General features: G+C 44.9%; 1 protein-coding gene across 2 annotated transcripts in view; it reads left to right on the top strand.

The window, feature by feature from the left end:
- The window catches only part of PDS5A (PDS5 cohesin associated factor A), a 104,456-nt gene extending 100,789 nt beyond the window's left edge, over positions 1 to 3,667 (top strand). For both annotated transcript variants that reach the window (XM_015561016.1, XM_006759299.2), the window contains exon 32: positions 1,030 to 3,667. In XM_015561016.1, the coding sequence (XP_015416502.1) occupies positions 1,030 to 1,033 (4 nt within the window). In that variant the 3' untranslated portion in view covers positions 1,034 to 3,667. The remainder of the gene's footprint in view (positions 1 to 1,029) is intronic.
- The last annotated feature ends 6,636 nt before the right edge of the window (positions 3,668 to 10,303 follow it).

The raw sequence follows: 10,303 nt of genomic DNA, 5'->3' as shown, positions 1-10,303 counted from the left end.
TGAAGCAAGCAAGCCTCATGTTAGTTTCAAGCTGCCTGGCTGCTGGCGGCCATCTTGGCTGGCAGTTAATTTGCATATCTTGCTGATTAACCAATGGGAAGGGTAGTGGTTGTACACCAATTACCATGTTTCTCTTTTATTAGATAGGATGTGTTCCCTTAGCTACTTATTGTGTGTGTGTTCATGTGTATGTTCCAATAAATGTTACTGTTTATATTTTGGGCTGCATTTGGTATTGTTAACTTATGAGAAAATCCCTTGAATTGACTCTATACATCTATAAAAATCAGCCATTTGTATAGTATGGTCAAGAAACAATGTCTGTGTAGTGATGAGGCTATAAGTAAAAAACTCCCATATTTTTCTCTCCCAAGTTTGAAGTTATTGAGGAGACACAGTCTTAATACTGATCTGGCTGATTTCAAGTGCGGAATTGCACCGGCCAGGTGGCTACTAATGCCTTGCCCTTGAATTGGACAACTGCAGGCAGACTAAAATCACGATCTGGGAGCAGAAGAGAACACGTCCAGATGAGGCCAAGCCCTGTGTATCCTCCCTCCCTCACCTATTAGATGGGCCCTCTAGAAGCATGGGAGATTCTGCTAACTTAACAGAATTAAGCTAAATTTTCTCCTTGTTCTTTGAGTACACTAAAATATATTTGTTTACCCAGTTCAGGAGTCAAAACTTATTCTGCTGCTTATAATTTATTTTGCCATAGTATCCAGTAATTTTCTTCCATAACAATATCATTTTGAAAGTATTAATTTAAAATGACAATTATTTCAAATAACAGCTCCTATTTTATTATTGTAAGCATATCGGACATTGGGTAGCAGCACTTAATAGTTGAAAAACTTCTTCATTGGCATTTTGTTTTTTAGAGTTAGGGAAATATTTCTTAAACCAAGTAAAGTCTCAGGTGAAAAACTTATTTTCAAGTTTTAGCTTATAACTATAGAAATGAAATAATTCCAGTTTATTTTCATGTTGACGTATTTTCTAACGTTGCTGTCGTCTGTCCCCAAGGTAGAAGAAAACTCATTTGCAAAGGGAGAAAATGAAGGCCAAACGAAGTAGCTTCAACTTCTGCAAAAAATTGAATTCAAAGTGTCCCTGAACAGAAAACGAACTTCAGACACACTCTCTGCCTTGAAAACTGAAAGAAACTATTACTTCCTTTTCTCATGACCACAGTCCTCTGGTGGAATGTACAGCAGAAACTCTTGAGAGAGAGAGAGGCTAAAAGCAACTCTGTTCTTCAACCCCCCCTCCCCTGACTTTTCTTATGAAAAGTCAATAATTAAGCAAATTGCTTAACACTTGGTTCCAGTTCCTGCATATCTGGAGTTTAAAGGCGTAAATACACCATTAATTTACATGCTGCATATTTTTATGTTAAAGAAAGTAACAGGATGTCCTTACACTGACACTGAAAAATTCATCAATTTTAGAGCCAGGAATTCCCGTGTTACACAAGAAAAAAGTAGAAGCCTACTGAATTTAATTTTTTAGAGGAAAAGAGATCAGATGAAATATTTGTTTTTCCTTTTGGAAACTTTTATGTATAATTCTTTCTGCCTGCCTACTTTTCTGCAAAAATGAGATGTACAGATTTCAGTTCCCTGCTATGAAAAGTGATGTGGTGGCAATTTTATAAATGTTGATTTCTGATTTTTATCAGAATGAGAAAATAATTAAAATTATTAATTCATATCACTTCATATTTTGATTCCCCCCCCTCCATTTTAGTTTAATATAATTTGCAATAAATGTACATATTGTTGTTTCATAAAGCATATCATTTTAAAGTGGTTTTTACTCCTATGATTATGTTGGAATATTTGAAATTTTAAAGGAGTAAAGACTGTCCAGCATTTGGTTTTATAATGTTTGTCACCATATTTTTATTGCTGTAAAAAAAAGTCAGTTTTTTAAACAGTTGGGGTTGGGCGGCTCTGTGAAGAAGCTGGAGGTGTGGGATGCTGTTGACCTCCAGCATTGTGCTATTGGGAAAGAAGTGTGTTGCTTTTGTCGGGCAGTCTGGGCTCCATTTTAATGTTTATTTTAGAAAACAACTGTTGCATCGATATATTGTTTCTTGGTATTGTTCAGCATAGGTAATGTGTGCACTTCTGTGTACACATAATCATATTTAAGTTTTTTGCATAAAATAAATGCTTCTAGATGTCATATGGTAGTCTTTTTTAATCTTTTTATCATATGTTGTGAAATTTTTTTATGTGAAAGGGCTAAAGTCATTAAAAAACATGATTATAGTCAACTCTCCATTATCTATATAAAATAGTGACTATGCCTCAGGTTTTGAATCTTGTAGTAATCATAAACTTAAAACAAAATAATGAAGGCATATTATAAGCGATAAATCAGGAGCGACTAAAAACTTGTCCTTTCTCACACTCAGAGTTGGAGCCTGCCCCTTCTCCACATTAGGCTCCTTCCCAAAGCCCTCGCTGAATGTCTTCGCCCAGGCTCCTCACATCCCCAGCGTGGTTAGAGAACGTAAACAATTCTGTGTGCTCTAACTTGGTCTTGATAGGCGATGGCCTACAGGGGGTGTAAAACAGTGAACGTGAGCTGTGTACCAAAAGGATGATTATGTTAAATGTGAAATTTACTTGTAGTAAATGTCACTTATGTTCTAATAGATAATCAAGAGTTGGCTGTATATTGACTGAGTGAAAGATGGGTAATTCTTTTAAATACGCATATACACACATTTAGGTATCAGATGATGGTTAGGGAACAATGGATGCCAGTGATAGAAAAATATCTTAAGAGGGCAGAAAAAGCCCTACTCTTCCTTATTGCCTCTTTTTTATAACCCTTTAGATGTAACGTATAAAATATTGCCTCCAACACGCTGAAAAATATCTATGCATAAGCATCAGAGAAGTCCCTCAAACAATCAGTGGGCGTGTTCTGTTTAGAAAGATTTTAAAGTTCTCTTAGCATCAGACAACTTGATTCTTAACGCCATGAATTTGTCACCAATGAAAAGCACACTGGGTAGGGACCCCCTTTCTCTCCACTCCTTTTGTTTAGTGATTCAGCATCACGGCTGAGTAGATCACCTAGTGTCCTATTGAATAATGAAGCACTTGCATCAGCTCTGCCTGCATAGATTTTTGCAGGAGAGGAGTTAATGGAAAGGACCTGGTCCACAAACAAGCACGTAATACCCTGATTTGTAGTATCGTGCAAGTGTCTGGCACTAAGGGAAGGGACAGTGGGATGGCAGAGATGGAGCTGGTGGAGAGGGACTTGTGTAAGGGAAGTTGGTCAGTTTTCCTTTGAAAAAGGAAAATCCCTTAGGAATTTGGTATTTACATCTCAGAGAAATACAACACAAAGTGCAGACTTATATTTGAGAATTAATGTTAATTAACCCTTTGTGTCTAGTTTGAAGCTTCTTGTATTTGTCTAAAACTACAAGCCAGAATTTTGTATCTCCTTTGATAAAAAGTGTGTATAATGTAAAGTAGTTTTGCATATTATTGTGCTGCACATGGGCCGAATTTTTAAAATTTTTTTAAAGACTTGAAGCAGAACCTTGTAATTTGTGTAAATGACACATGTAAAATCCTACCATAAAATGATAAAAAAATATGCATTGTTTCAAATAAAATCAAGAAATGCAGCATTATATAGTAGTGTGGAACCCTGAATATTCATGTATTTCCTGGTATGTTACAAGCTGGTGAAATGTCTGTGTATTTTCTGTTTAGATTCTGGAGTCTACAGATCTTCCTCAGAAATTAAATGCCACCTTCAGACTTCCTACTGTGACTGAAGGAGAGCATAATAGGTGATAAATTCTGATAACATTTGGGAAATTTTAGAAGTTGCTTTTAACCTAAGAACTTAAAAGTGGCCTTTCATGTGTACTATGTGTGATACATCTACTTATTGTAAATTCCAAACATGCTTATTTAGTTAAAAGCTACTTCATGGAGAACAAGTAGATTACATAATTGTGTCTGGAATATGAGGTGAATAGAATGAGAAGCTATTCTGCCTGCTCCCGTATTTTACCCTCAATGGGACTATGGTGCCACATCTTGATACTTACATTGATAGTCAAGACTTTTCTGTCTTCACTTTCACATGGATAAACTACCAATAGAAACTACTGGAGACCAAGAAGTCTCCAGCAGTCTGACAAAGAGCTTTGCAACCTGCCTAGATAGTAATAGTGGCATTGCCTACAAGTCAAAAGTGCTGCAAGCCAGCGACGGTGTAGAGCAGTGACAGCAAACCTTTTGAGCTCGGCGTGTCAGCATTTTGAAAAACCCTAACTTAACTCTAGTGCCGTGTCACATATAGAAATTTTTTGATATTTGCAACCATAGTAAAACAAAGACATATTTTTGATATTTATTTTATATATTTAAATGCCATTTAACAAAGAAAAATCAACCCAAAAAATGAGTTTGCGTGTCACCTCTGACACGCGTTCGCCATCACTGGTGTAGGGCAATGGAATGAGCATGTGTAATCACACACCGCCTCTTCCTGCAAACTAGAGCTCCAAGTCCAACAGGAACATGTACAAGGCTCCACTTGTAAGGACCAGGCTGGTGCTGAGGACTTCAGTGTTGGGCACAATGCCAAGGGCTGACACTGGAAACACTAGACTGGTTGGTGCCTTTGAAGGACTCCCAATAGAGAACATTAGGACAACACAGGGAGACTGGACTTTAGACCCCTGATAGATGCTTGTAGAAGCAGAGAAATCCCGACCTTTTCAATATAGAGAAGTGCAGTTTGGACAATTGTGAGTGTAGGTCTGTCCCTAAAGAAATTGGGCTGAGCAGGTGCCACCTCAGAGATGAGCTGGACCAGGACACAGGCCTCCAGGTTTAGGGCCCCTGAGTGGAGATGAGCGTAAGGGTGGGCAAACCCTGGCTGGGGAAGAGCCAGGAGATGGCTGCTACTTCAGCAACACAAACCCCGCGTGAACGCTGCCATGTGCGAAGCGTCGCTCAACTCGCAGACTAGAACACCTGGTCCCAGCCTCCAACCTTGCTCATCCACCATCCCGCGTGCACCCTATCCCAAGCACAAGCGGGTGTGATCATTCCTATGGCTCCTTTGGACAAACTATGTACGTTGAGGGACTTACTGGGCTTCTCCAGGAAGCAAGTTTGTGGGACCCAAGCACCCATTTCAGTCTTGCTGTGGGCCTTCTTTAGCAGATGTTCAGCCTGGTGGCCACACACCACCTCCCCCACCCCCCTTGCTGAACCCCTTTCCTCAGGAAGGTGTGGGCCATTTTGCCATCTGGTATCCCTTGCCTGTGATGGAGTGTACCCTCCCAGAGAAAGGTCAGCTGCAAAGACGGACGAGGCCCTGCCCTTTTTCATCCCACTTCAGGCTGCACACTGAAAGGCAGACCATTTTCACTGGGGCCCTCACAGTTAGTATGTAGAATCGGCCCGGGACGTCTGGGGCTCTGCGTTCATTAACCGTTTGGCAGCTTGGCTTAGAATTATGTGCAGCAGATCCTGCTGCCTCTTTTTAGAAGTCATGGCTCACCAGGATCGAAACTAGACAGATCGCCGAAACCGGTTTGGCTCAGTGGATAGAGCGTCGGCTTGCGGACTCAGGGGTCCCAGGTTCCATTCCGGTCAAGGGCATGTACCTTAGTTGCGGGCACATCCCCAGTGGGGAGTGTGCAGGAGGCAGCTGGTCCATGTTTCTCTCTCATCGATGTTTCTAACTATCCCTCTCCTTTCCTCTCTGTAAAAACTCAATAAAATATATTTTTAATAATAATAAAAAAAAACTAGACAGATCACTTTCTCCTCACACCCACTTAACTGGGATCTTCCCTTGCTCGCCAGGGATCCACCACACCACGGCAGTCGAGCAGAACCCGTCTCCAAAGCTGACCCAGAGGAAAATTTCCACAAAGATCTTATAAACTCGAATGTTAGACCACCTCCGGGTTCCTGTTAACCCCACGTTTCCCTAACAATGACCGCATACATGGCAGTGGAGTGTTTACTGTCTGAAGGCCTGATCTTCGTCCGTGCATGATTCCTATCTTACTGATAACCTTGGCAGAGGCTGAGAGTAACCTGGGGTTTACCCTTCCTCTGGCACGGTGGTTCTCAACCTGGGCTGCACATTAGAATCACCTGAGGCCCAGAAATCAGGGTTTTAAAAAGATTCCCAGGTGATTCTAATGTGCAGCCCAGGTTGAGAACCACGGCTCTGGCAGGATGAAGGAAATCACAAATTCTCCACGAGTGGAAGCACGAAGGCCACTGTGCACATGCATGTCCTTCATTGCCCTTTGACTTGGGAGGACAGGGTTCTGAAAGTGGGAAGGAGCAGATTAGAAAAATTTCTGCCTGAGCTCACTTTCATCTTAATATCCCGGCTTATGATTAATATTTTCCAACAATAACAATTGCGAGAGAGGCTCAGAAAGGGCTGGAATGGCAACTCGATGACCTGCATTTTAGGAAAACTGAATCATGAGAGCACAGATTGCTCGGACTCAAGAGAAGCATTTGCTCTGTGAATTCGGGCAGAGCCTGGAAGGTTTGGCTTGAGTACTTCCCAGTGTCAAGTGCTAGCAACCAGGAGGTGATGGAAATGTGCCTTAAAATAACGCCAAGTCCACGACCTGGCCAGTGTGCCTCAGCTGATTGGGCTTCATCCCATATACCAAAAGGTTGCTGGTTTGATTCCCGGTCAGGGCACATGCCCGGGTTTGTGGGCTCAATCCCCAGTAGGGGGCATGCAGGAGGCAGCCAATAGATGTTTCCCTCTCACATGGATGTTTCTCTCCGTCTCCCTTCCTCTCACTCTCTAAAAATCAATTTTAAAAACTTAAAAAATTAAAAAAAAATACTAATGTAGAGTCCAGGAGGCCAAACCTGGTTTTGCTGGAGAAAAGGGTTTCCTGAAGACATCAACACATCTTCTGGATGCTCAGCAGGGCAGTGCCCCACAGGAAGCCCAGTAAAGGAGCTCCAGAGGCTGTGAAGGGGCCCCACCCTGTAGGTGTGAGCTTGGCACCTACGCCTTCATTTGTGTTGGAACTGGTTGATTGTGTGGAGGAGATCAGAATATTAAGAGTTGCTTCATTGAGCCTGGCTGGTGTGGCCCAGTGATTGAGCATTGCCCCATGCACCAGGAGGTCGCTGGTTTGATTCCCGGTCAGGGCACATGCCCGGTTTGGGTTGTGGGCTCAATTCCCAGTAGGGGGCATGCAGCAGGCAGCCAACCAGTGTTTCTCTCTCCCACTCCCTCTGACATCAGTACAAACAGAGGGAAAAAGAATTGCTTCACTGGGCTTCATAAAGCTCAGCACCACTGATGCTTTTCGTTTTCTCACACCAAAGGCCCCTTCCTCTCCTTGGAAATAGCCACACGGCACCTCTCCCACAGGAACCATCAGATCAGAGTGCTGGTCCCCGCTCGCTTGTCTGCCCTGGCTGTTCCAACTGTGAAGAAAGTGAGGCACAGAAGAGGCTGTTTGTTCTACCTAACGTCTAGTCTACCATTCACACCAAAAGCTAGTAAAAATGACTTTTGTCAATTTTTAGAACTTTAGCCCTGGCTGGTGCTCAGTGGTTAGAGCATTAGTCCTTGAACCAAAGGGTCTCAGGTTTGATTCCCGGTCAAGGGCACGTAACTGGGTTACAGGTTCAATCCCCAGTTGATGTATCTCTCTCACATCAATGTTTCCCTCTCTCTCTACCCTCTTCTCTTCCTCTCTGAAATCAATAAAAATGTATATTTTTTAAAAAGTGCCATTTTTGCCCTAGCTGGTTTGACTCAGTGGATAGAGCATTGGCCTGCAGACTGAAGAGTCCTGAATTCAATTCCAGTCAAGGGCACATGCCCAGGGCTGTGGGCTCGATCCCCAGTAGGAGGCATGCAGGAGGCAGCCAATCAATGATTCTTTCTCATCATGGATGTTTCTCTCTCCCTCCCCCTTCCTCTCTGAAATCAATAAAAATATGTTTAAAAAAATAATAATCGCACTTTAAAAAATATATATATATATTTATTGATTTCAGAGAGGAAGGGGGAGGGAAAGAAACATCCATGATGAGAGAGAATCAATGATCGGCTGCCTCCTGTAAGTCCCCCACTGGGGATCAGACCCACAACCCGGGTATGTGCTCTTGACTGGAATTGAACCTGGGACCTTCCAGTTCACAAGTCGATGCTCTACCCACTGAGCCAAACTGGCCAGGGCAGAAAGTGCCATTATTAACAGTAATTGAGTTTCCAGGCCAAGTACCCTTCCCATGGGTGAGTTCCACCTCTCACAGGCTTCCCTGCTGGCATCAGTCTGGTTCTCAGCCAGGAAGGCCTGACACAGTTTCCTCCACTATGGTCACCGGCCCAGGACTGGTCTTAGTAAGCAGACATGAGTAACAGAAGGCCCACAGGGTCACGTGACTGACAGGTCTGCTCTCTGCCTGGGAAGCCCTGTGGGAAGCCGAGTGTGAAGGTCTGGGAAGTGGGCTCTGCAGGGAGAGCTGGCTGGGTCACCTTCATGACCAGCCTCTATCTTCACCCTGTGGAACCCACCTCTCTTCTGATACACCTGCAACAGTGGGATCTTGGAAAGCTTATAGGCCCTCCTACCACTGTTTTTGTGTGTGTGTGTGTGTGTTTTGTGTGTATTTTTTTTTTTTTTTGCAAAAAGCCTTATTGTTTCCATTTGGTCCAAGGCATGGGAGAGGGCTCCAGGTGGTTAAAGGAATGGCTAGTAGTTTCGGGGAGAGACTCAGGCAAGCCAGGCACCAGGGGGAGGCCGAGGGGTCCCTCAAAGGCCTCTGGCTCCAAAGGCTCCTAGTGGTGCCTGAGGGTGAGCCTTTCGAAGACACACTTGCCCAGCTCAGCCTGGTGCTGCCCATCTTCTTGATGAGTTTCACCTCCTCATCCCGGAAGTGGTTCTCCCGGAAGTCTCGGAGCTGAGGATCTGCGAGGTTAGAACCCAGGCCTGCAGCTCCCACAGGGCCTGGGTCAGGCTCCTCTCCAATGCCTTGGCGGCTTCCCTGGCGTCCTGAGTTTTGCCCACTCACCTGGGGAGGCTTCAGCACGTCCTGGAAGAGGGTGAGGCCACTGCACTGGTTTTGCATCTTTAAGAGACGCTCAGAGCCCTCCAGCTTCTGCACCAACTCTTGGAAGAAGTGGCTGCGCCCTCGAGAGCCACATCGTCAAAATAGAAGCCCAGCGACACATGCTGAGCAGTGGCAGGTAACAGGGTACTTACCCTGGTCGCTGCTCCTGATCTCCTGGATCTCCCAGGAGACAAGGGCGGGAGGCCAGCCCTGCACAGCCTCTTTGTTGCTGCCGGAGGAAGTCATCACGATGCTGCTCTCCTCTCAGGGGGTCCGTCAGCTGCCGAGGTGGAGCTGAGGTCTGAGCTCCAGGTAGAGGGAGAGGCAGGGGTGGGACAGGAGCCCAGGGAGAGGCAGGGGTGGGACAGGAGCCCAGGGAGAGGCAGGTGCAGGAGGCCAAATGCAGGTTGGCCAGGCGGTTGACTACAGCCTCCACCGGGTGGAATAGTTCTGATGAATTTGGGAGCTCATGGTTGTTCAGCAATAAGGAGTTAAAGTAGAAAATAACTGGTTGTTGGCTGGTCTCAGAGGTGGTTCTGAAGGTGGTGACTGGATAAGATGCAGGAGTGGCCGGAGGCTGGAAGAAGGGGTGTCCCTGGGTCTGTTCTCTCTGAATACCGTTGAAGCAAGAGACAGATCCAGGACCACGGAGGGCACTATCTCGCCTGTTAAATAACAACCGCGTCATAGATGGTCGTGAGGGTAAAATGAGGGAACTATGGAAAGCCCCTCACACAATGCTGGGCCAACAGTAAGTGCCTGCCTGCCCACAGCGGCTGCCACCGGTCAAGCACACTGCAGCCCCAGCTCCCACCACAGCCTCCTTGGGCAGCACCTGCAGACGCTCCGAGACTTGGGTTCCTGTTGTTGTGTCTGTTTCCAGGCCCCGGGCCAGCTCCCCCCCTACACCACTGCCACCCCACTTCGGTTAATTCTCTTTCTTGAGCCAGGGTTCAGTTTCCACTGCCTCACATTTCCATACAGTTCAGCCCAGAGGCCATATCTACAGAAAAAGTTCATCACTTTCTGGACCAGGGGTCCTCAAACTTTTTAAACAGGGGGCCAGTTCACTGTCCCTCAGACCGTTGGAGGGCCGGACTATAGTTTAAAAAAAAACTATGAACAAATTCCTATGCACACTGCACATATCTTATTTTGAAGTAAAAAAAACAAAACGGGAACAAATA

This window comes from Myotis davidii, unplaced genomic scaffold (genome assembly GCF_000327345.1).
Source record: "Myotis davidii unplaced genomic scaffold, ASM32734v1 scaffold235, whole genome shotgun sequence".
NCBI lineage: Eukaryota > Metazoa > Chordata > Mammalia > Chiroptera > Vespertilionidae > Myotis > Myotis davidii.
Note: the sequence above shows the minus strand (reverse complement) of the source record. Positions and strands in the feature narration are given on the sequence as shown.